Source organism: Chiloscyllium plagiosum, unplaced genomic scaffold (genome assembly GCF_037043375.1).
Source record: "Chiloscyllium plagiosum isolate Xiang-an unplaced genomic scaffold, Cpla_swu_hap1 HiC_scaffold_34, whole genome shotgun sequence".
NCBI classification, from domain to species: Eukaryota; Metazoa; Chordata; class Chondrichthyes; order Orectolobiformes; family Hemiscylliidae; genus Chiloscyllium; species Chiloscyllium plagiosum.
Window position 1 is genome coordinate 12,943,000 of NW_028270172.1, and position 26,988 is coordinate 12,969,987.

Consider the following 26,988-nt stretch of genomic DNA (forward strand, 5'->3'; position numbering starts at 1 on the left):
ATTGAGGAAAAAAGTGGATATTCTGAGGCTCTCCTGTGGAAGGCAGCATCATCGGAACAGATGGAGGCAGAAACTTGGAGAATGGAATGGAGTCCTTGCTGGATGCAGGGGGATTGAGAATGTACAGTCCAGGTAACTGGGATTTGGTGGCTAGCCTATCCCTAGAAATATAAACAGATGTTGGGAAAGGGCAGTGAGGACTGAGAGATGAGGGAGGCTTTGCTTGATCACAGAAAATACTTCATTAATAGAGATGTTTTAGCCGAAGGGTTATCTGCGTTCTCCAGTTCACATGCAGTGTGTTTCCTTGGATGTTGGTAAAGAAATTCCTAGTATAGATATTAGTGACCTAGTTTAACATGATGTTGGAAGTCTGACTATATAGGTCACTGAGAATGACTTGTCAGGTTTATGACTTAACGGTTTCTAGTTTATCTAGATTTTTAAAAAGCATCATATAGATCATTGTCATTGTGGAATCAGAGCTTTATTTAATACAGACATGTTAATAGTCATAATGGAAAACAAAATAATCATGTCTAACAGTTTGTGTTGATTGTTTATAATAGTAGCCATTGTTGGATAATTAAATATTTTGACATTATTTTTCATGCTGTCTTATTTTTGATCGACAATTTTTTTGCTCCTTTTGAAGAACCTGATAGTAGGCTACCTTTTCTATCAGACTTGCACAAACAGTAGTATTTTACTGTCAGATTATTCACCGCCAATATTTTCTTCATATTTGTGTACCTTGTGAGGATTTCAGAGGAGTGTAGGAAACACGAAAGGCCTTGTCTATGATATCGTGTGTTACATTTTATAAAACCTTCTGGCAGCATCTGTCTTATTCCTTTGCTCGCTTGCATTCTGAAATATCCAGCTCTTGGAAGCAATGTGGCATTATTGAAGTGGAGTTTGAAATTCGTGTCCTATTTCTGAGCGACTTTGGCAATTGCCAATCTTGATGAACCTCACCAATATTGACCATTGTCAGACTATCACGTATGAGCTTCCCTATTGGGTTGTGAGCGAGTCTGTAACACTGCATAATTTCTGAACTCAAATAAATTGATTAGTGGACTGGAATCTATTTTTTCTTTTTATTTCCTCCTTTTTCTTACCATAACCATGTTGGTGTTAAATGTTTGATTCAAAGGATCGTTCCCTAAAGGTTTTTCATGAATTTTATTTCAGCCAATGATTCACTTCGTTTTGAATCGACAAAATATGGATTTATCTGAAAGAAATTAAGTGGCTGATTTAATTTTGTTGTTTCATTAGACCATCAGTAATTCTTTTAAACAAACAATTCAATGAATTAGATACCAGTAACTTTCTGTTGAATTTGTATTTGCATGCTGACCAAGCTTTGCAGTTCTGAGCCAATGGTTAAAGTTGTAAATCTCTTTCACTTTTCAGTTCTATGTGCTGAAAGAGTGGGCCAGATGACTAAAACGTACAATGATATAGATGCTGTCACTCGTCTGCTAGAAGAGGTAAGTGTTTATTATAGAAACATAATGTTCGATCAAAGCAAAAACCAGATTCATTCCTTTTAATGTGAGCTGCTTCAAAGTTGCCAGTTAATTACTATTATGCCTCATAGAATCATAAAGCCCTTCAGTGTGAAAGCAGGTCATTGGATCTACACAGGCCATCTGAGCATCCTGCCCAGATCCACTCGCCTACCCTATCCCTGTAACTGCTGAAGGGCTTTTGCCCGAAACATCGATTTTTCTGCTCCTCGGATGCTGCCTAAACTGCTGTGCTTTTCCAGCACCACTCTAATCTATAATCTGGTTTCCAGCATCTGCAGCCCTTGTTTTTACCTATCCCTGTATCACCTAGCCTGCACATTACTGACACTACGGGCAATTTAGCATGGCCAATCCACCTAACCTCGATATCTTTGGAATGTGGGAGAAAACCGGAGCACCTGGAGGAAACCCACGCAGACACTGGCAGAATGTGCAAATTCCACACAGACAGTCGCCTGAGGCTGGAATTGAACTTGGGTCCCTGGTGCTGTGAGGCAGCAGTGCTAACCACTGTGCTGTTGAAAATTTCACAGAAACTTAAAGATTCAATTTAAAAACTTAACAGTTTACGATAAAAAGAGAAGCAGTAATCCTGAGTTATGTAAAAGTAAGGAGAAAGTGAGGACTGCAGATGCTGGAGATCAGAGCTGAGAGTGTAGAGCTGGAAAAGCACAGCCGGTCAGGCAGCATCTGAGGAGCAGGGGAATCGACGTTTCGGGCATAAGCCCTTCATCAGGAATGATTGCCCTGATGAAGGGCTTATGCCTGAAATGTTGAGTCTCCTGCTCCTCGGATGCTGCCTGACATGCTGTGCTTTTTCAGCACTACACTCTTGACTCTTGCATAAAAGTATGCAATAAAGAGTGCAGTTAATGTCTCGACATAGTAGAAACTGAGATTTGGTAGCAATGACTTGGTCGAGTTCAAAGCAATGATTTTAGTGAGTTTTGAGAAGATTTGTAGCTCAGGTTGAGGTTCTGGATGTAGGTTTGCTCGCTGAGCTGGGAGATTCATTTCCAGACATTTCTTCACCCTACTAGGTAACATCATCAATCAGGAAGCACTGTACATGATTCCTGCTTTCTATTTATATGTTTGGGTTTCTTTCGGTTGGTGATGTCATTTCCTGCTCTTTTTCTCAGGTGGTGGTAGATGGATAGTGATTTTAGTGTAGTAACCAGCCTCCCATCTATTGACTTGATCTATACTTGTCATTGCATCAAAAAAGCAATCAACATAATCAAAGACCCCTTCTACCCCGGTTATACATTTTTCCATGTTCTTCCATCGGGCAGAAGATGTAAAAGTTCGTACTAACAGATTCAAAAACAGCTTCTTCCCTGCTGGTATCAGACTTTTGAATGGATCTTTTTAATGTTAATCTCTCTCTGCACCTTCTCATGTTGTATCCTGTACTCTGTCCTATTACCTTGATGTACTTGTAGAGTACGATCTGCCTGTAAAACACATAAGACAACCTCTTGTCACTAGCTGCCATTCTGAGAAAAAGAGTCTTGTGACATGGTGGGAGCTGTCTCTACCACTGAGCCAGAAGTACTGGGTTTAAGCCCCCCTCCAGGACCTGATGGCCAAGGTATGTGCTTTCAGGACATGGCCAAACATTTTGTGTGCCAACCTGCAAATACTATGTACATATGCTCATGGCAGGTGGGCAGACCAGGAGCGATGGGAAGAACATTGGAGAGTCTGCCACTACTACCTAACTCTGGACTACCACATTGACAGCAACTGAAACTACAGCTGAACTGTGATACACCATTTATAATTTTATTTCCTGGTGCATTGCTCATGGGAGTGAGTGGCCGGACTGTTTGCCTTACAGAATCTGGTTAGAGATTCAAGTGGAAACTTGGTCAGGGGAGAGATTTGTGTTGGGCAGTTTATAGTACAAGCTGGACAATATATTGTTGTGTTGGAATTCCAGCAGGAGTGGCTGGATGTGAGGTAGAAGTACAGAGGAACGAAGGCAGATAAGTATAGACAAGCTTGCGTGAAGGAATGGCTAACTTGCATGGTGGTTAAAAAGGTTTTTACATATTGTGGCTTGCAAGCACCGATGTTGGAATTTGGCCAGTACATAATTAGTGAAGTGTGTTGCAATATAACAATCCTACCATACAGACAGTATTATAAATAGATATGTTTATATGTTGTGTAGGAAAACAAGCTCCCTTATTTTGGTTATGTGAAGTATGTGACTAGACCTTTGTTATTGTATGAGCACTTTCTTTCTAGAAGAATGTGGCAGAGTAGCAGTTGAAGTGAGAAATCCAAAAGCACTTTTCTCTGGGGGCCAAAGGTACATTCACTACAAACAATATTCAAGCTAGGGATTGGTCATTCTGCCCTGTGGCTTAAACGCTGTTGTTTTCAGCCTTTGTGGCAATTGGCTGCAGATGTCTGGGAATGTTAGGGCAACTGAGGGTACAGCAAACTAATGAAATGGAGTTTCCCTTTTTTGAACTCAGCAAGCACACTCAAAAGTGCTAGTGTTTGGGGATATTCCCAGGTTTATTTTATTCAGCTGATGATAAGATAAAGAGAAACAGTAAATTGTACCATTTCCTGTTGTTTCCTCCTATTAATGTGCTGTGCTCATTTATCTTGTTTTGAAAATGTATTTTAGTCATAGATTGTTGCAGCATTGACTTAGAATATTACCAAATGTGACTACTTGCAGTCAATAAAATGTTTGATAAAACTGAAAGTGAAATATTATTAAAGTGTGTTATTAAATGTATTAAAGTGTGTTTGCAAGCCTAGATTTGTGGGCGGCACGGTGGCACAGTGGTTAGCACTGCTGCCTCACAGCGCCTGAGACCCGGGTTCAATTCCCACCTCAGGCAACTGACTGTGTGGAGTTTGCACGTTCTCCCCGTGTCTGTGTGGGTTTCCTCCGGGTGCTCCGGTTTCCTCCCACAGTCCAAAGATGTGCAGGTCAGGTGAATTGGCTATGCTAAATTGCCCGTAGTGTTAGGTAAGGGGTAAATGTCGGAGTATGGGTGAGTTGCACTTCGGTGGGTCGGTGTGGACTTGTTGGGCCGAAGGGCCTGTTTCCACACTGTAATGTAATCTAATGTAATCTGTAATCTAATCTAGACTTTTTTTTCCTGACAAACCTTCAAACAGCTTATAATTAAGGGAATGCTTTAATTTTATTTGAAAATTATCAGGCTTTGCCACAATGCACAACTCTTATAGCATAAACCTGCCATATCAAAATGTTTGATTTGTTTCATTGGAACAATGAATGGGACAATAAATGTATTGAGAAAAACTGGCTCTGTTTGAATCATGTATAGTCTCGTTATCTGAACAGATGTAAACTGGAACTGATTGTTGGGTTGGCATCTGGCAGCCCCATTTTGAAACTCCTGACCATAAGATCATGAACGCAACAACTGGAGATGCTGCCATAAGGAACTTTCTGCAATGATGTGAGGCTGTACACTTAACCTCTGAAAGCTTTCACTATCAACTTTGCACCAACAACAACTTAGAGTTATATCACACCTTTAAAGTAAGGAAACATCCCAAGCTGCTTCCAAGGAGAGTTGTAAAGTAAAGCACACCACTGAGCCATTTAAGGAGATATTGCATCAGAGGAGCAAACATTTAGTCAAAGTTTTTTTTAAAAAAATAACTGTCTTGGGAATGGAATTCATTGCCTGGACATGATAAAAATTGCAAAACTTGAAGTTGTCGTCCAACAAGTTTATTTGGAAGCTAGCTACCTGGTTAAGGAGCAGCGCTGCAAAAGCCAGTGGTTTCAAATAAATCTGTTGGACAATAACGTGGTGTTGTGATTGTTAATTTTGTCCACCCGAGTCCAACACCAGCACCTCTGCATCTTGCCCGGAAATGTGATAGTGGCAGGTGCAATTGAGACGTTTGGGAGAGGCATTGGATGATAATTTGAATCGACATGATGTGTGGGGAAAAGGCAGGAGATTGGCACCAGGTCACAGAACTAGTGTAGGCTTGATGGGCTGAATGGCCTCTTCCTGTGCCATAACAATTCTGTCATTAAAGGAGGAAAGTGAGACGGAGGGGTAGAAGGAAGGAATTCCAGAACTTGCGGCTCAGTGAAGTGAAGTCACAGCCTGTGGTGGTGGAGAAATGTGAACTAAATTTGAGAGGCTAGAATTAAAGGAATGTGGAGATTTTGGAGGTGTGTAGGGCCAGAGGAGATTATGGAAGTAGGGATGGAGGGAGCTGAAATTGTAAACAATGATGCAGTAATATAGAACATAGACCATGGAACAGTATAGCTGAATAACAGGCTCTTCAGCTGACCATGTTTGCGCTGACCATAATGTTCTAAACTAATCCCATCTGCCTGTACGTGGTCCATTTGCCTCTACTCTTTTTATAATGCTTCAGGCAATGGCAGGCTTATATCTCTACGTAATGCTATCTATTCTTGAGTAATTTTGCTGAACAAGCTCATAAGATAAAATGAGCAAAAAGGAAAATGACCACTTGGAGTAAGGAATGGGAGGTCAAAGAACGGACCGTACCCAGCAGTGGGTTTGCTGTCCTTGGAATTGAAAGTGAGAGCATTGACAATAATCAAAGTAACTTTAATTAAAAAAACAAATTGCTTGCTAATAGAACACGTACCCGTGCGCTATGTATCATTTTCCACTTGGATTTAGAAACCTATTACAAGCAATTGTGTGATTTAGTATTGAAGGGTGAACAGAATAGATAGTAACCTGATTCCTTAGCTCACCTAAATTATAGTTGTGTTGCCTGATGTCTTCTGCTGTCATAATACTAATTTCAGAGGTGTGTTGTCATCTTTGTTGACCTGCTCAATTAGTTTGAGACCGACAGGTGCCTTGAATCCTTGCCTGCAGTTCTATACCAGAAAACAGTTGGGCAGATGATGAGCTCATGTCGGAAAGAAACAAGGGGAAATCTGTAGATGCACAGGGGTGGGAGTGTGAATTTATTGCTCCAGATGTGCATTGAAAGTCTGTTGCTCAGTATTTTTTACACTGCATTGCTTTGGGAGGAGGAAGCTCAGAGTCATGGAGTTTACAAACTTTGTTTCGAGCTTTGAAAATATATGAATAGGGGAGGTGTTAGTTCTATCACTTGAGTTGGAGTGTGTACATTGAAGGACATTGATTCGCTAGTGACTTGAGCATATACAGATTGATATGGAATGAGTCAAACTTGGAGATTAATGAGCCACTCCGTAAATTCTTGTCAGCAGGTAAATGGTAGTACAGAACTGAGTTTTGCTGAGAAAAAAAAGACACCATTTTGTCAATGTTTTCATCTTTCACTGATTCAGATAATCTTAAATTTTTGTGTTGTCACTTGCAGAAAGAGCGTGATTTAGAGTTAGCTGCACGGATTGGTCAGTCTTTGCTAAAGAAGAACAGGACGCTAACTGAAAGGAACGAACACCTTGAGGAGCGTGTGGAACATGCGAGGGAGGAGGTGAGTGCACCTTGGGCATTACGATTGCATCCCTTTTTAGAAAAAAACTTTGCTATCTGGTAGATTTAGTTGTACCTGCTGTGTTTTCAGTTTTCTTGATGCCTCTTTATAGTTTGTGATATAGAAGAATTGGAAAGCTTCAACATCAGAGTCATTGATGCCTGCAGCACAGAAAAAGGCCATTGGGTCCATCATGTCCATGCGTGTCAAAAACAATCACCCAACTACGCTATGCCCACTTGCCAGCACTTGGCCCATAGCCTTGTGTGCCTTGGTATGGCAAGTGCACCTCTAAATACTTTTAAAATGTTTTGAGGGTTTCTGTCTCTACCACCCCTACAGGCAGAGAGTTTCAGATTCCAGGGTGGAAAAAAAATTCTCCTCAAATCTCCCCTAAACCTCAGCCCTTCACCTTAAATCTTCAGTTGCAGTTGATCTGCTAGTGGAGTCCGGAAGGGATTCTGCACTTTTTGGACGTTCCATCTCTTGAATGAGATATTGACCTGAGGCCCCGTCTGCCCCCTCAATTGGACATAGAAAATCCCATGGTCACTCTTTTAGAAGAGAGCAGTGGAATTATACTGGGTGTCCTGACCACCATGACAAAGTTTAGATTAGATAGATTGCTTACTTAGTGTGGAAACAGGCCCTTCGACCCAACAAGTCCACACTGACCCACTGAAGAGCAACCCACCCATACCGCCACATTTGCCCTTCACCTAACACTACGGGCAAATTAGCATGGCCAATTCACCTAACCTGCACATCTTTGGGCTGTGGGAGGAAACTGGAGCACCTGGTGGAAACTCACGCAGACACTTAGAGAATGTGCAAACTCCACACAGTCAGTCGCCTGAGGCGAGAATTGAACCCTGGTCTCTGGCGCTGTGAGGCAGCAGTGCCACCCACTTAGTAGAAGTGATGGCATAGTGATATTGTCGTTAGACTATTAATCCAGAAACTCCGATAACGTTCTGGGGAATTTGAATTCAATTTTAAAACAAACCACACCTGGAATTCAGAGTCATGAAAGCCATTGCCGATTGATGGAAAAACCAATCTGGCTTACTAATGCCCTTTGGTGACCCTTACCTGGTCTGGCCTACATGTGACTCCAGATCCAGAGCAATGTGGTGGACTCTCATCTGCCCTCTGAAATGGCTTATTAAGCCATTCAGTTCAAGGGCAGCTAGGGGTGGGCAATAGGTGTTGGACCAGCAACGCTCATGTCCCACAAGTGAATTTTTAAAAAAACCAGAAGTAATAAATGTGTAAAATGCTGGTAATGCCAAGTTGCTCATGAGAAGAATAGGTATGTGAAGGCATTTTTGAACTGTCCTAATGGCTATTGTATTGTTTTTCCTTCTAGTTTCTCAAAAGTTAGATTGGATTTGAAGTACAAATTAGGAGAAAGTGAGGACTGCAGATGTTGGAGATCAAAGTCGAAAAGTGTGTTGCTGGCAAAGCACAGCAGGTCAGGCAGCATCCAAGGAGCAGGGGAATTAACCCTTCATCAGGATTGTGGGGCTGGGTGATGGGTCTGAGAGATGGGTGGGGCTGAAGGGATGGTAGTTGAGAAGTGATAGGTAGATGGAGTAGGTCAGAGCGGAGGGTGGAGCGGATAGGAGGGAAGGAAGGTGGACAGGTAGGACAGTTCAAGAGGCCTGTGCCAAATTGAAGGGTTAAATCTGGGATAAGGTGGGGGGAAGGGAGATGAGGAATCTGCTAAATTGACGTTGATGCTGTGTGGTTTGAGGGTACCAAGGTGTAAGATGAGGTGTTCTTCCTCCAGGCATGGGGTGGCTTGCATTTGGCATTGGAGGAGGCCCAGGACTTGCATGTCTTGGCAGAGTGGGGCGGGGCTGTTGATATGGTCAGCCACAGGGTGGTGGGGTTGTTTGGTGCGTGCATCCTAGAGACATTCCCTGAAATGTTCCCCAAGTTGGCATCCAGCCTCCCCAGTGTATGGGAGGGGAGCGAGCACAGCAGATGAGTGTTTGGATGTGCAGGAAAATCTCTGCTGGATGTGTAAGGACCCTCCAACCACACTGCATCAATGTCGACTTCACCAGTTTCCTGATCTCCCTCACCCTCCCACCTCATCCCCTCCCCCACCTCATCCCCTCCCCCACCTCATCCCCTCCCCCACCTCATCCCCTCCCCCACCTCATCCCCTCCCCCACCTCATCCCCTCCCCCACCTCATCCCAGATCCAACTTTCCAACTGTCCATCTTTCTTCCCACCCAACCACTCCACCCTCTCCTCCAGCCTATCACTATCACCCCCACCTACATCTGCCTATTGCCTTCCCAGCTACCTTCCTCTCAGTCCCCTACCCATCTATCTGATGAAGGGCTTAAGCCTGTAATATTGATTCTTCTCCTCAGATGCTGCCTGACCTGCTGTTTTTTTCCAGCACTGCACCTTTTGACTCTTGAAATATAATTTCTTCTGTTCTCTTCACAGAGCTTGCCAGACCTGCTGAGTTTCTCCAGTGTTTTCTTTTTCATTTTAGATTTCCAGAATCTGCAGTATTTTGCTTTTGTGTTCTGCTGGTCATGGTATCATGTTTTTTTTGTCGCTCTGTGTGCTTTCTGTTCTCAACAGTGTTTTTAAAATTTCTCTCTCATGCCCCACCCCCCATCTCTGGCACTGACCAGGTTTCTCAACTCCGTCATGAGCTGTCTATGAAAGATGAGTTACTACAATTCTACACCAATGCGGCAGAAGAAAGTGAGAGTGACTCCACTTCCTCCACACCGTAAGTATTCTGTTCAGTCCTGTCAAGTAGCATCATTCAGAAGTGTCCCTGAACCAGTGAAAAAAAGAGTTAAAAATGGGAGCATGCCTGAACCATGAAAATTATCAATAAATAGCTGTGAGTACTAGTGCATTTTGTTTTAATAACGTGGATGACATGGCGGCCTCACAGCGCCAGAGACCTGGGTTCAATTCCTGCCTCAGGCAACTGTCTGTGTGGAGTTTGCACATTCTCCCCGTGTCTGCGTGGGTTTCTTCTGAGTGCTCCAGTTTCCTCCCACAGTCCAAAGATGTGCAGGTTAGGCGAATTGGCCAAGCTAAATTGCCCGTAGTGTTAGGGGAAGGGGTAAATTTAGGGGAATGGGTCTGGGTGGATTGCTCTTCGGAGGGTCGGTGAGGACTTGTTGAGCCGGAGGACCTGCTTCCACACTGTAAGTAGTCTAATCTAAACATGGATACCTGTGCCTGAAATCTTTCTTTTTTTAAAAAAAAGTCTTCAATTCAGACATTTTGTAATTTTTTTCTTTGACACCAGGAGAGAGCCATTTTAACGTGAATGTAAAATAGACTGCAGTGGATCAAGAAGGCAGCTCAGCACCATTTCCTTGAGGGTAATTAGAGATGGGAAATAAATGTTGACCCAGCCAGTGACACTCACGTCCAACAAATGGATTAAAAAAGTGTAACAAGGGATTAAAATTATATCTGATGGTCCTGACAATGGCACTTTTAACATTGGCAAGGTGATGGCGTAGAGCTGTTGGTCTTTAAAATGTGGTTTTATAAGAGTGACATCAGTGTTTTGGGTTAAGTGTGATCAATGGCCAGGAAATTGCCCAATAAAATTCGGCCATTCCTGTAATGCTAAACTGGCATAAAGAAATTGTTTCCACTAAGATATTCTGCCCTGTTATACTACAATGTGCATGAAGACAGTTTACCATTATCTTTTGCGGATAGCAAATGGAGTGATGGTTTTTATTCCGAAGAGATGGAGTATGAAAGTAGGGAGGTTGCTAGACATTGTTTTAGTCAACCCACAGCTGGAATACTGTGAACTGTTTTGGTCCACTTCCCCAAGGAAAGATGGACTAGCATTGGAGACAGTCCGAGAAGGTTCACTAGGCTAGTTGTGAGTAAGGGTTGCTGGACCTGAAACGTTAACTCTGATTTCTCTTCACAGGTGCTGTCAGACCTACTGAGCTTTTTCAGCAACTTCTGTTTTTATTTCTGATTTACAGCATCCGCGGTTCTTTCGGTTTTTATTCACTAGGGCTGGTAGTAGCTATAGAGTACTACCTTATAAGGGAAGGTTGACTAGGCTGGGCCTGTGCTCGTTGGAATTTCACAGAATGAGAGATTCTTAGGCAATTTGACAGGATAGGAGTGGAAAAGTAATTCCCCTTGTGGAACAGTCTAGGATCAGAGGGCATAATCTCAGGTTGAGCTTGCCCGTGAAAGATACCGATAAGGAATTTCTTCTGTCAGAGGGTAGAAAATCTTCACCGCAAAAGGCTGTCAAGGCTGTGTCATGAAGTTTATTCAAGGTTGAACTCGACAGATTTTTATTTGGGTAAGGATTAAAAGGAAATGCAGGAAAATGGGGTTGAGGATTATCAGAACAATGTAATCTCATTGAATGGTGGAGCTGACTCAATGGGCCAAATGATGTATTTCTGCTCCTGTACCTTATGGTCTTGTAGGCAGTGATGCCACATTCTGTGAGTAAAAAATGTAGTTGGATGTCAGTAGAAATCATTAAATGTGGTTTCTGTTTTATAGCAAATCAAGGCACTTAGCATTGCTTGAAAAAAAGCACACCCTGTTGAAGCTTTTTGTCTTGTAGTCCTCAGGACAATTTGCAAGACTGATGAATGGAAGGTTAAAAAAAACTAGAATAAAATGTGTCTTTTTTTTCTAGCAAGCCTCAAGTTCAATGTGATCAAATGATATTTTATAAAAATATTTGTTTAAAATTTTAATTTGTCGCAGGCTACATTTTTCTAAGTATTAACAAAAACTTAATTGTGGTTTATTTCTTGAGACTGATTTTGTAAATGAGTAAAACCTTTGTTATGAACAAATGAGCACAAAATGATCTTGAGGTTTTTTTTTGTTTGTTATACCCTCAGGTTGAGACGGATTGAGTCTACCTCATCTGTACAGAATTATTTTCATTTGGACTCTCTTCAAAGGAAGCTGAAGGATCTGGAAGAAGAAAATGTTGTTTTAAGGACAGAGGTAAAAGAAATCTGTTTTCCACTCCCATTCAAATCAAAGCCAGATGAAAATATTATTGAACTAAGGAATGTCTGCATTTGTAGTTTTTTTTTATTAATCTGTCATGCAACTAGGATTGCAGTTGATGTTGGTTACAGTCAGAATTGCAGTGGCCAGGCTTAATGCTTTATTGGGCCTCTACACACCGCTTGTTTGGAATGAAGAGAAATCAGATAGCTTTATTTTGCTAGTTATGCAAAGTTTATTTTGGTTGAGTGCTTTGCTTTTTCATCAATTCTCCCTGGCTTAGAGTTGTAGAATCATCAGGCATCTACAGTACAGCAAAAAAGCACTTCAACCCATCAAGTCTGTGTCCGTCAATAACTAACTAATGATTCTAATCCCATGTGGAGAAATGATTAATTGTTAGCTCCCACTCTAAACCTTTTCTTTCTGGTTGGCCAGTCAGAATTGGGTACTTTATGCATGAGGATGGGTACATTGTTTTGTACAACAGTGGCTTAGCATGTGAAGTGTTCATAAGTTGATAAGTAAAGTTTCAACAGTTTTGTTACGAAGTTCCTGTAGCACATCAAAGTGGAGCACAATACCAATGCTAGAAAATCTGAAATAGAAGCTGGTTAATCCCAGCAGAAGTATCAACACCCATACATGTAAATAGAGGCAGTTCTTTGTCATCTGAGGGAGCTTACATGTGCGGAATCTACTCTGTTTATCTTGGCCACACAGTCCATAGTAATAACCACCACAGATTTATTTCAGTGGCTTGTTGATAGACAGTAGTCCATACCCTTGTCAGTGAACTTCAATATCTCTTGAATGTATAGACTACATACAGGGGAGTGTAAGAGGCAGCAACTCTGAAACCCTATGCATTCTGGTTCCATTCTGTGTGAATTGGCTTTATTGTGACAGACTGCTATGCAGGTGTGTAAGGAATTATCATCAGAATAAAAATGATAGCCAAACTTTTAACTCCACAGTCTAAAAGAGACTTTTGTTGCTGATGAGCGTTTAGAAACCTTTGCATTAACCTCCTTGGTAACCTTCTATTGGCCAGAAGAGATGTGCGTACTATTGTTGCTTGTGTAGTATTTCTCCACTGTTACATAGTAATGTAGAGGAGCCAAAGTTTGTTATTTAATCATCTACGATACATCCTGAAACATTATAATAACTAATAATAAAAAAAATTTATGAAACTGTTATCTGTATTGTAATACAATGCATTTTTATCTTGACATTCAGACTTGTCATCTGCAGACTGAGACCATTTCATACGAAGAGAAGGAGCAGCAACTTGTCAATGACTGTGTGAAGGAGCTAAGTATGTTTCAAGTGCCAGGACAATCCTACAAAATTAGTCATTTCAAATGACTAATCATTTCCCCCATCCTGTGTATGACTCACCTACAGCGGGTGGCATGGTTAGCACTGCTGCCGCACTGTGCCAGGGACCTGGGTTCGATTCCAGCCTCGGGTGACTGTGTGGAGTTTGCACGTTCTCCCAGTGTCTGCATGGATTTCCTCCGGGTGCTCCAGTTTTCTCCCACAGTCCAAAGATGTGCAGATCAGGTGAATTGGCCATGCTAAATTGCCCATAATGTTAGGTGTATTTGTCAGAGGGAAATGGGTTTTTGTAGGTTACTCTTCGGAGGGTTGGTGTAGACTTGTTGCACTGAAGGGCCTGTTTCCACACTGTAGGGAATCTCATATACAATATTTTTTAAATGCAGGATATTTTATGGCTACTTGCACCCAGATGATTTTGTAATCAAAAGTCAAGGTTAAGATCAAAAGCAATGCATCAGTCACCTTTGAATCTTTTGACGTCAACTTAGTTGCTGGGAAGGTTCTGCAATATATCAAAAATGCAAGCTTTTCAACAACCACTTGTATTTTTAACACCCCTCTAAAGTAGTAAAACATTCCATTGTGGTTACTGCAGTCAATAACCATCAGGCAAAGAATGACACTACCCTGCGTAAGAGATATTAGGTGGTTTCCAAAATCTAGATCAAAAAGATAGGTTTTATGGAGAGTCTTAAAAGATCTTAAGAGGATTAGGGAGAGAATTCTGGAGCTTAGGGTCATGACACCTAAAGGTGTAACTGCCAATTGTGGAGTGAGGAGGATTGGGGATGTGCCAAGATTTCAGAAGGCTTGTGTTGGAGGAAGCTATGGTGAAATAGAAGGGCAAAGCTATGAAGAGATTTTAAAAATGGAATGGTTTTTAAAATTGAGGCCATACTGTGCCTAGATCCGTAGTAGGTCACTGAGCTTAGAACAATTTTGGATTTAGGCTCATTTATTGCAAGGTTTTCCCTGGTAATAGAAATAAGCTGTAAGTGAAACAATTAAGCAAAATTTGTTTTGTTTTGAATCGCTAATATTGTACACACTTCAGTTCTATGAAGCATAATACACAGCTCACCTTTCATCTTCCACTGATGCAATTTACAGTCAGCTTCACCATCTGAAATAAAATAGAAGAAATAAAAATATTAACATCAAGATCTAAAACTTTCGAAACTAGCCTTTCATATGCCTCAACTTTGCCTCTAACATGTATAAATTTAAAGTTAGCACAATGGCTTTATAAACATACAGTATTTCCCCTCATGTCTGATCTTCAACAGTCACCCTTCCTCTTCCCAAGTGAATGTCTTATACTGCAATATGGAACTGACTTTTACTGGCCCTCAGAAGGTAGAATAGAAGGTGGAAGGGGGAAGCCAGTTTTAAAAAAAAGATTGTGGGGAGTCAAACTTGATTGGCTTCCTCATGGGATCTTCTCCTTGGAGCATTTTGCAGATGACAGTACTTGACGTGGTTAGACTGCCCGACTGAAACAGATGGGTACTGTTCATGTACCTTGCCTTGAAGAGAGCTCACCTTTTGGAGTTCTGTGTTGTGTACAGAATATTGTATAATAACTGGGAAAACTGCACTGATAATTTTGTTCCCCTGATCTGCAAACTTGCAAAATATGTAACATCTCAATGAGTCCATCAAGATAACCACTTTGCCCGACTGCTATTCAGGGCAAAAGTAATTCATTTCAGGTTTAGTCATTTAACAGAAAACAACACTTTATTGTAACACAATTAACTTTAATAAATGACAGAGAAAGAATAGATTCCTAATTTATTTCTATGTCACTTAAACTATACCCCTTTTAAAAACCCCAAACATTCACACACATAGCAACTCCCTCTTTTCCCCTGCACACACACACACATTTAAGACAGACAAAAGGCAAAATGTTTAACACTGTGTATGGGTAGAGGAAGAATACAGGCAGGGTAAACAAAATTCTTAAGATCCCAAGTCCAAATTTCAATCGTGAGTTAATTTGTTTCTTTTTATTTTTAGAAGTAATAACCCGCTGTTGTCTATAAAGTGATGATTGTTCTTCACTTGTCTTTTCACCAACATGGAGAGGGTAGAGAGAGAGATGCTCAATACACAGTCTCTGGATGTAATGATCCCGGCTGATGTCATTATTGGACTAGTCTCGTCCCATGTTGAAATCTGACTTGTTGGATAATGATTTTGTTTTAAGGAGATTGTCTGCGTTTCAGTTAAAGACTATCAAAGTTGCAGATTTGGGTTTAACAATAAAATAAGTTTACTACGCAATGGCAATGAAGATAGACTAATCTAAAATATTTACATTTAACATTAAATACAAAATATTTTGGAACACGGTAAAATGCAATTCCATTAAACTCAAAAGCACTCCTTTGCAGTACTCCCACTAGGGAGAATTCCCTTCCCTTTCACATCTCAATTTAAGTCTTGATTTAACTGTGCTTTCAGTTACCCGTCATGAGACTCCCTCACTGTTGTAACCAAATGCTTTGTAATTTGGATTTATAAACTAAATAATATACAGTAATGTGACCTACTGCTTAACAGTCCTAAACTGATTCTCGGCAGCAACTGTTTTACACATCCAGCTTCACCCAAGGCTTTTGTAAACCTGCCCTAACTGAAACTCAAGCCTTTTTTTAGCCCAAGCTATGTATGTTTCCCTTTGGCCCAAAGGAGTAATTACAGATTCTTCCAACTCTGGCATCAATTGGAGGTTATTAGTTTTTTTGCTCTACCTAATTGTATTTGTGGATCTGCAATAGGGATTCTTGCATGCATAGATACTAAAGAGCATGGAACTCTCTATGAAATCTCCAACTGACTGTGTGGAGTTTGCACGTTCTCCCAGTGTCTGCGTGGGTTTCCTTCGGGTGCTCCGGTTTCCTCCCACAGTCCAAAGATGTGCAGGTCAGGTGAATTGGCCATGCTAAATTGCCCGTAGTGTTAGGTAAGGGGTAAATGTAGGGGTATGGATGGGTTGCGCTTTGGCAGGTCAGTGTGGACTTGTTGGGCCGAAGGGCCTGTTTCCACACTGTAATCTAATCTAATCTAATCTAATCTAAAAGCTTAATGGACTTCACTGTTTACTTTGTTCAATTGTAAACTCTCCCAATCTAAACATCTCGTCAGTGTTCAGAAAGTCTCCTGACTAGTGTTTTAAAATAAATTACCATGTCCATAGAAATACTTGCCAATTAATCATTGCCCTCTTGATAGATTTACACAACCCATAAACCACTAGTTCAAAATTCACAAATCCAAAGTAAATTATATTAAATGTAACATATTTCACACCTGGTATCACAATGCCTCTGGCCGTACTGCACTTAGACCTTTGTAACAAACCGTAGCTCACCCAGTCAGAGAGCTATTGTCAGGCAGTCATTCTTTAACACAGACTCTTATTGCTATGCCGTGTAAAGGGAATCCCCCTCATTGCTCAGAAAAGTAGTCTTGCTTTGCGGAGCTAAAAATGTGCACCACTTGATTTTTCTAAGTTGCAAATCTCTCCTGGTATTTCAGCAAACCAGCAGTCATGCTTCGATTTCAGTTTATAGTCCAGAAAGGAAAAATATTTGGTCCTTAATGGTTATGACTGTACCAATTAGTTTGCTGTGTGTATGCAAGCCACACACAAATCAGTTGGTTGCTGTAACAAATGCTTCACGACTTGTGTTTTACTGTGCTAAATATTTTAAACCATTGAGTTAATAAATTCCTAACAAATGATTAACTATTAGATTATTATTAACTTGATGGTGGGCAACAAAGGCCTAAATAGAGGCCATTTGGTAGTTCTGTGAGCATATTACCAATAGTGGATAAATCTGCCAATTCCTCACTTATGCTTGCAATTTGAATAGGAACAAAGGCACCAGTATAGGCCATTCAGCCCTCGAGCCTGTTCCATCATTCAATGAGATCATCGCTGATCTGTGGCCTTATTCTCTACGCTTGCCTTTTGGCCCATGTCCCTGGGCACCTTTTGCTTAACAAACATTTGTCTACCTCAGATTTAAAATTAATTGATCCTGCATCAGTTGCCATTTGTGGAAGAGAGTTCCAAACCACCACCGCTCTTATTGTAGAAATGCTCCCTAATATCTTTCCTGAATAGTCTGTTAGCTGAATGGCGATGGCTTCCAGCAGCAGTGTGGGGAGGGGTTAGAGTGTGTTCTGCAACAAAAAGATGGGGTTGGCACGCTGGTTAGCACTTCTGCCTCACAGCACCAGGGACCCGCGTTCAATTGCAGCCTCAGGCGACTGTGGAGTTTGCGCATTCTCCCCGTGTCTGCATGGATTTCCTCTGGTTGCTCCAATTTCCTCCCACAGTCTATAGATGTGCAGGTTAGGTGGATTGGCCATGCCAAATTGCCCATTGTATGCAGGTTGGGTGAATTAGCTTTGGGAAGTATGGGGTTACAGGGATAGGGTAGAGTTGGAATCTGGGTGGGATACTGTTCAGAGAGTTGGTGTGGATTTGTTGGACCAAATGGTCTGTTTTCACACTGGAGGGATTCTTGGGCAAGGAGGATGAATTTCTATAGCCTAACCATTTCCCTGCAGAGGTTTCCCCTGTCTTTCTTGTTAAAAATCACAACACCAGGTTATAGTCCAACAGGTATATTTAGAAGCACTTACTTTCGGAGTGCTGCTCCTTCATCAGGTGGTTGTCCAAAAGCAGTGCTCCAAAAGCTTCCAAATAAACTTGTTGATTTAGTACCTAGTGTTGTGTGATTTTTAACTTTGTACACCCCCGTCCAACACTGGCACCTCCAAATCATGACTACCTATGTTTCTCCTCAGTGTTGTGGCTACTGCTCCTCTGGGCTGACAGCTGGAGAGAGCAGGTGGCCATACCTGGTAGAATAGCATCCTTTTATGTTGTTCTTTGACTGAACTGTGTTTGATATTCTGAGTGCATAGTTGACTCTGCTTCTCTTACCTAATTGTCCAGGGGATGCAAATCTACAACTCGTCAATCTTGCAGAGGAACTGGCAAAGAAGACTGAAGACTCAGCGCGACAACAAGAGGAAATTACTCATCTTCTATCACAAATAGTCGACTTGCAGAAAAAGTCAAAAGCTGTAAGCTGATGATACATTTGTTTCCTCGTCTCTGCCTTGACACTTTTGTTAATGAGTTATGAGACTCCGTTTATGATGTGGAACGTCTCCATATCAAACTTTAATAATGTTCCAAGGGTCTTCATTTAAGAGTTGTGAACTATCACCCCAGTGCAGGGCCATTTGTACTGTAAATCTTTGAGGAGAAAATGATGGAATTTTTAACTCATGGTTATAGCCAGTCAATTGATTTTTAGAAAATGGCACTGATTAATTACCCGAGACCAACAGTAATGTAGGTTAACTCTTAATTGCAGTTGGGGATGGACAATAAATGCTGGCTTCACCAGTGATGCTCTAATCCCGAGATTGAATATATAAAAATAATTAATACCGATTGCTATCAATATTCTGAACAAGATATTGCCCCAAAGAACTGATGCTATCTTTGAAAGAAAGGAGTGCATGTAGTCAAAATACGATAATTGCTTTTAAGATCTTTGTTCTGTGACATGTCTAGGGATCACTGAGATAAAAGACTTGATTTTAGTAATTTTATTCACTGAAAGAATTTTGCAGTGTTTACATATTTATTGTACTACTTGCTTGGGGAGACACAGACCAAAGGTGATTGCATACATGCTGTGAGCATATTACCAAATATCATTTTTGTTAACTGTTTAAAATTTTAAATATGTGCAACTTTCAAGTTTGTCTCTGAGAATTTGACAAAGGAATCCAGGGTTATGCAGGGTTAGCAAAAGATAGGAATTGAAGTCACAACCAGATCAGCCAAGGTTTTATTGAATAGCAGAGTTGGCTTGAGGGGCCAAATGGCCTAATCTTGTTTCTGTTTCTTACAAACTTGCAAATTCAACTAATGTTTCATTGTAACCTATTTAAGCACTAATCTCATAATTCATATTGTTTAAAGGTAGGGGCACAAATAGAATAAATGTTTTTAAACCTTTGGATATCAAAACAGCAAATCTAATCCGATGTTGAGGTAGCCATGAACACCCATGGTAAAGACCGTCGCAATATAGTCATATGACAAAATTTGAGATTGCAACATTGTCTTTCAGGTGTAGCATCAGCCCAAAATTAAAGTAGTCAAATTGTCTTCTGATATTTGGAAGCAGCTTTGAGTTCTGACCAAGTTTCTCATTGGAATTTGGAACCTGTAACTATAATTTCACTACATCACAGGATGATCAGAGTGAGAAATGTTTGAATGAGCTAATCGGACTGGACTTCAAAACTCTCAACATCTAGAGCAGGTTATGTAGTATTCCTGTGTCTCTACTTCTTCCCTCCAAGATAGCCTTGTCCAAGAACCATCAATTACGTCTTTGTACAGGACTGAATGTGGGGGAGCTGAAGTGCTATGAGAAATGTCCGAGTTTTAAGGAAATGTCAGATGTAGTTTTGGAGTTTTTGAACCTATTTTTCCCAGGCCCAAAATCAGAAAGAAATGTTCCTGTTCAGAGCTGCTAACAGCAAAGGAAGTGAGTCCTTACACAAGAGATATTCACTTTGTATGGGAAATTCAGCTTTCTTGTGACCCAGTCAGGACAGCAGGCCCTCTTAAATTATTTTCCATAGATCTTGAGCCTGCTTGCTATAAAAACTCAATGAATAATGCGGAGAGTTTTAGAAAGAAGCAGTTGTGCTCTGAGCTGGGCTGTGTAGTTAACACCACAAGTTGTATCTATGATCGATGATTATTAATGAATGGTTTGTCTTTGCTGCAGTATGCGGTAGAAAATGAGGAACTCACTCAACATCTGAGTGCAGCTAAAGATGCCCAACGGCAGCTCACAGCTGAGGTAAGTCAGTCATGGTCTCCATGAAGTAACTTAGTCTTTACCTTGTGCCAATCTCCTGCTTCCTCCCCATATCTTTGCACACTTTTAAAATCCCAATACTTATCTAGTGTCCTTGTTGAATGTCTCATATCTTGAAGAATGCGACACAGAATATGTCCAGAGGTCATTGAAGATGGCAGGGCGGGTTGACAGAGTAGTTAATAACAACATGGGGTGTCCTAGCCTTATTAATGCGGCCGTACAGTGCAAAGAGCAGGGGGAATGTTGAACTTACATAAGACACTAGTTAAGTCTCGGCTAATGTGTTGCAAGCAGTTTTGAGCACTGTACTTTTTAGGGCGGCTGTGAAAATGTGTAAAAAAGATGCAGAGGAATGTTTTGGGCAGGGACGAGGAACTTCAGCTATAAAGATAGGTTGGAGAAGGTGTACATGGGTGAAAGCAGGTAGGGAGGCAATTTGATAGAGGTATTCAAAACCGAGGGGTATGGACAGAGTTGGGATTCTGAGAGCAGATGGAGAAAATTCCCATTCGGGAAAGGATCAAGGATGAGAGCACAGATTGAAGATTCAAAAGCGAAGCTAAAAAATAGTTTTACACATAGTGAATAGTTAAGGTTTTGGAAAACACTGCTCGAGGGTATGGTGGAGGTAGACTCAACTACCTGTGTTCAACAGGTAGTCTGAAAAGGAAGAATGTGCAGAGAACACAGAAGAATGCCCAAAGTAACTTGCTGATTTGAAAGGCAAGAAAGCACATGATGGGACTGAATGATCACCTGCGCTGTGTGAATTCTCGAATGAGAACAAAAATATAAAAATGGCAATTCAAGCAACCTACTTGGACAAAGCAAGTGTCAGATCAATGATCTTTCATTCTGACGAAACATTAATGACCTGAAATATTTGGTTTGCTTCCTGTCCATAGGTTGACTATTTCCAGCATATGTTTCCTCTTTATTCCAAATTTACACAGCTATATTGTTGGAGTCATGGGCTGTGGATTGATTCCAGTGTAATTGAGTTCCTGATCTCAGATGTGCTGCTGTGTTCACTGTTAGAACTCAGAGCAGGCACTTGCTCAAAAAGCTTCTGTGCAAATGCAATTCCAAACAAACAGATTTTTTAAAAAATGAGTATAATGCTAGCAGCCAAGATATAGATAGCTTCCTCTCTTAACTGCTATTGGTGCATGATGTAGTAAAGTAAAATAACTACTTGGAGGGGAATGACATTTGTTCAAAATGATAGGCTGTAAATATTTTTAGTTCTATACTGCAAAGTTGACATTTCCATGCTATTGTAACCCTGTAGGCTGGTGTTCTGTGTGTTCAAGGGAAAGTGAAATTTACTCAAAATAAATGTTTGGAGAATGACTTTTTAATTACTGCTGCTACGTCATTGTGCAACCATCGAGCCTTAATGATAGTGGTGTATCTTTAGGATGTGTGTATTTTTGTCCACAGTTGCGAGAGCTGGAGGACAAATATGCAGAGTGTATGGAGATGCTGCACGAAGCACAGGAGGAAATCAAGAACCTGCGTAACAAAACAATGCCAAACAGCACACCACGACGCTATCATTCACTGGGCCTGTTCCCTTTGGTAAATATAAACCTGTGGAAGGGCCATATTGCAATGGTCCACTTGCCATGCAATCTGTTCAGTTTGGGCATGTTTGGAGTGCTAGTTTTATTCTGCTAATGTGGACTTTAGCAAGGCTTCAGACAAAGATTGGAGGATTGCCAGAGGATACAACAGCATATAGGCTGGATACTCGAGCAGAGCAATGGTGGATGGAGTTTAATCCAGACTAGTATACAGTAATGGCAGAACACTTAGAAGCATCAATGTAGAGGGATCAAGGCATATAGGTCCACAGTTCCCTGAAAGTGGTAACACAAGTGGAAACGATGGTCAAGAATGCGTTGGGTATGCTTGCCTTAATCAGTCAGGGCATTGAGTATTAAAAATTGGTAAGTCATGTTGCAACTGTATACAACTTTAGTAAGACCACATTTGGAATATCACATACAATCCTGGTTGCCAGGATGTGGAGGCTTTGGAGAGGGTACAGAAACCATTTACCAGGATGTTGCCTGGTTTAGAGGATATTAACTGAGGGAGTGATTGGACAAACTTGGTTTATTTACACTTGAAAGACGAAGGATGAGGGGTGACTTGATATAATTTTGTAAAATTCGGAAAGGTGTGGATAGGGTGGATAGTTGGAGTCCTTCATCCTAGGGTACAAATGTCAGCTACTAGGAGATGTGGAGTTAGGATAAATGGGGATAAAGGAGATGAGAGGCAATTTCTTTTTAATACAGAGGGTGGTAAGTGCCAGGAATGTGCTGCCACAGGAGGTGGTAGAAGCAGATACATTAGCAATGTTAAAGAGGCTTCTTGACATACAAGAATAGGCAGGGAATAGAGGGATACAGCCCAGGTCAAAAAGGCAAACTTTTTTAGTTTGGAAAGGTGTTGTGTGCGCATAGATTTGGTGGGCTGAAGGACCTATTCCTGTACTGTAGTGATCTTTGTTCTTTAACTGGAATTTACTACTCCATTATAATTCCTCTTTAGCACAGATTAAAGTTGCAAGTCTGTTATCCTGTGTTAGTTACTAAGTAACAGAAACATCCAAATACAGTAAGATCACCAGCCGAGTAGCTGTTGGACATCTTACATGCCACAGGCTTTAGTGAAACAAACAGAACATGCTTTGGGATTCTAAGATGAAGTATTCAAGAAAACCCATAAGGAATAGGAGCATTTTGCCCACAAAGCCTACTACACCAGCCATTAAGGTGATTCCTGAGGTTATGAAGTCTCGATAGATGTACCAATATCCTTTAATTATCACCATGTTCCACTCCACGATCATTGAGGCCGTGAACACAGAGCTTTCTGGCTCAGAGGCAGGGACATAGTCCACTGTTTCAAGATAACGTTTGTTGTAACATTGCATAACAGAACTGGAACATCAGAGGAATACAGCATAAATTCCCATTCTGATGATGCTATTGAAGAATTTTCTTTCACGACATTGAATTTCTCATGTCCTTGAGCCTTCCCAGACCCTGATTGCAGTGATCAAGTGGAATTCCATTAAACACTAAAGGCACACCCTCTATATGGTCAGTCTTGACTATAGCCTGAGCAATGGATTCTGATAGAGTTGTGAACCTGCCAGAGCTATTGATTCTTTCTTTAGAGCCTCTACCTTGTGAGTCCCTTATTAGTTCAAAGTGCTCTCATCAATACTTAAATAATGGTATTAGCTAAGAAATCTTAACTTGCCCAAGGTATGAAACATAAAATGAGTTAACAATTTGTGTCCAATGTGACTCTGCAAGGCTAAAAGGTGTTGGAATTTTTTTTTAGTATTCTTCTGGCAGATGCAGAGGCCCAGTGCAAAAGACAAAGGTGTTGTCAATGGTGGAGGAAGAGGAAAAGTGATGTAAAATGGGTGTGAGTTAAGGTGTGAAAGGGAGAGAATTGATACTCTACTAAGAGCAGAGTAAACAAGACAAACAAAAATTGCTGATTTTTGAGCATTTGTAGTTCGTTGTTTTTCTAACAAGACTCAATCTAGACAAGGCTGGGGGTGGACGGAAGAGCAGATATAATGTGGTCAGTTTCTGGAGTTATGGGACTCAATACCTCGAGGATGTGAAGTGCCCAAGCAGAAAAGGAGATGATGTTCCTTGAGCTTACATTGTACAGTTTATCAGTTTGCCCACTGGAGAGAAAAGTCATTTTAGCATTTATTGTTTGGCCAACCTGAGCTTGGGAGATCTGGAGGAACGGACTTTTTGATGCCTTGTCACTTAATCCAGTGCACATTTCTATATGGTTCAAGTTTGGTTTTATTTCACAGGATTCTTTAGCTGCTGAAATTGAAGGGTCGATGCGTAAAGAACTGCAGATGGACACCTCACCTGCCCTGGAACAAAAGTACGTCCTGAAAGAGCAATCTTTAACTTTTGTTTGTCAAAAAATAATCCTCCTCAAGTTCTACCTGGTCAGCCCTTATTATAAACCACTTCCTTTCTGTAATTGTCACCATTTCAAATTATTTACAATTGTGTAGAAGCTGAAAATAATTAAATCCAGCTTGAATATTGTTAATAGCTGTAGGTAGAATGTACTTAAATGTTGTGAGTTTAACTACTTTGTAAAATAGCTACTTAATTTCAACATATTTTTGCAAAACACTTGCCCGTTTATTGGAACTAATGAAGGACCCCTGTCATTAAAATGTTAAAGCAAAACTGTTTTTTAATAACCTTTCTTTTAGAATTTTCTTTAATCTGTGTTAGCTTGGGTACATTCCTATTCTCTGACTGTGTTGTGGTCTTGTTGTTTTAAAATAAAAAGAACACGCACTGTGCATCACAGAGTGATCAAGCACAGTCCTCTGCTGACACGGTTATAGGTATGCACATGTGGAGACGAGTTGGTTTGGACTGTCATTGTTTGCCTGCCCCTACATTCTCCTGTAACCAAGAAACCACCCTCTGCCATCTACAATTTTTGTATAAGTTCTTCTGTGAAACATTGTCACCATTTGGATTTCTACCCCAAATTGGGTGCTCTAGGAGCACAAATGATAGTGAGCTGCAAATTTCAAAAGAACTTAAAAACAGACATTTGGACATAAGTATAATACGTACCCTAACATTTTAGAATCTTGCAGTTCCAGGCACAATGAATTTTGCTCTCTTTTTGTTTGAATTCAGACACTTGTAATTTATGTCATTAGTGGGAAATAAAATTCACTTTCCCACTGGTTTTGGGACTATGGCAGAACAAAGCTCAACCAGAGAGAAAATGACGTTAGAACCACTGCTTTCCAACCGACCACTCTTTCATTCACCATTAGGAATGGTCTAAGCACCAGTTCTCATTCATTTACCATTGACACTTACATTCATTGAACTGTTTTAGGTATACCTTATACTTATTGTACCTCTGGTCTCTAGGACTGTGACCCCTATGCTGTTGGAAATCAATTGGTGCATTTTTGTATGTTTTTATTTGTTCCCGGGATATGGTCCTCATTGCCGAGCTCCACATTTTTGGCCATTCATAATTGCCTTTGAGAAGGTAGTAGTGAGCTGACGTCTTAAACTTCTGTAGTTCATGGCAGGTAGGCTGATGAAAAGGAACTTTCAATATTTTGACTGGTAGAGGTGACAAGTCTGGAAGTCACTGTCGAAGCTGTAGATGCACAACAGCAGTGGCCCGTATCATCCATGTTTCTGGATGTTGTACAAATCAAATAGGCTTCTTTGTCCTGTCAAGCTGCTTGAGAGTTGTTGGAGCTGCACTCATCCAGGCCCCTAGAGGCTATTTCATCATTCTTGTGCCTTGTAGATGGTGGACAGGCTTTGGGGAGTCTGAGTGACTTGCTGCAGAGTCCTGAGATTTGCTATTCATATTACTATTCATATTTATGTTATTTAAACGTGAAGTTTTTTTAAAGGTGAAAGATCTGTTCATGTTTGCCTAGCAGTAAGCCAAAATTCATTTAATTAGAATCCCTATAGTGTGGAAACAAGTTCTTCATCCCAACAAGTCCACACTGACCCTACGAAGAGTAACCCACCCATACCCATTTCCCTACACTATAATCCTGTATTTACCCCTGACTAATGTACGTAACCTACATATCCCTTAACACAATGGGCAATTTAACATGGCCAAATGACCTAACCTGCACATCTTTAGATTGTGGGAGGAAACTCACGCAGACAGAGGGAGAATGTACAAATTCTATACAAGCAGTCACCTGGAATCGAACCTGGGTCCCTGGCAGTATGAGGCAGCAGTGCTAACCACTGGATCACTCTGGTGTATTTTGCAGATAAGTGATTGATAGAAAAAATATTGTGTATACAGTGCCTGAGAGACTACGTAATTTCATTTACAAGTGCAAGCATAACGGAGTGTTCGTGAGTTTACTGACCCACATTGCTAAATTCAATTACTAAGAGTTGTGTACATAATGTAATACAATGGGAAAGCAAAGGGCATTATTTGGGAAAGGTATTGTTTATTAACATTGCAGCAAAATTGAATTTGTTACCTGAGTTAAGTCACTGCATTTTCATATCTAGTTTGGCCTGATATGCATATGACTCAGTTTCCACAATCCCTTGTGTTTTACCTAACACAGCTGTTGTATGTACACAAATAAATAATTAAAATTTGTTTAGTTTGGAATACAGCCGAAGCTCAGCTATGTTCTTGAAAAGTATTTAAAGTAGTTTAGCCGTATCTCTAAGACCCTCAGCAGGGCACAAAGTCATGTTTCAAATGGTGCAAAAACATTTATGGTACAGAAGTAAATAGTTTTGCTGCAAATCTTTCTACTAACAATGTGTGAACATATATCTTTTTAAAAAAAAAACTTGAACAATCTGGCATTTTAAATCTTGTGTTATATCACACTAGTAGGAAAAGACAGGGTAGATAGTTAGGGATTCTAGAACTAGGGGCCATAGTCTAAAAATTGGGGCCAGATTGTTCAGGACAGATGTTAGGAAGCACTTGTATACACACAGGTTGTTAGATGTTTGGAGCACTACCACAAATGGGAGTGGTAACAGGATCTGTTAATTTTAAATCTGAGATAGATTATTTGTTTTGTTAAGCAAATGTATTAAGGGATATGGGCCAAAGGCTGGTGTAC

The 26,988-nt window shown here is 40.7% G+C and overlaps 1 protein-coding gene across 7 annotated transcripts in view; it reads left to right on the plus strand.

Annotated features, from left to right (window-relative positions):
- trak1a (trafficking protein, kinesin binding 1a) overlaps positions 1–26,988 on the plus strand; it is a 211,760-nt gene that overhangs the window by 157,288 nt on the left and 27,484 nt on the right. For all 7 annotated transcript variants that reach the window (XM_043719532.2, XM_043719533.2, XM_043719534.2 and 4 more), the window contains 9 exons: positions 1,423–1,499; positions 6,900–7,016; positions 9,678–9,778; positions 11,910–12,018; positions 13,267–13,345; positions 18,353–18,483; positions 20,217–20,291; positions 21,756–21,893; positions 24,172–24,248. In XM_043719532.2, coding sequence (XP_043575467.1) covers positions 1,423–1,499; positions 6,900–7,016; positions 9,678–9,778; positions 11,910–12,018; positions 13,267–13,345; positions 18,353–18,483; positions 20,217–20,291; positions 21,756–21,893; positions 24,172–24,248 — 904 coding nt within the window. The remainder of the gene's footprint in view (positions 1–1,422; positions 1,500–6,899; positions 7,017–9,677; positions 9,779–11,909; positions 12,019–13,266; positions 13,346–18,352; positions 18,484–20,216; positions 20,292–21,755; positions 21,894–24,171; positions 24,249–26,988) is intronic.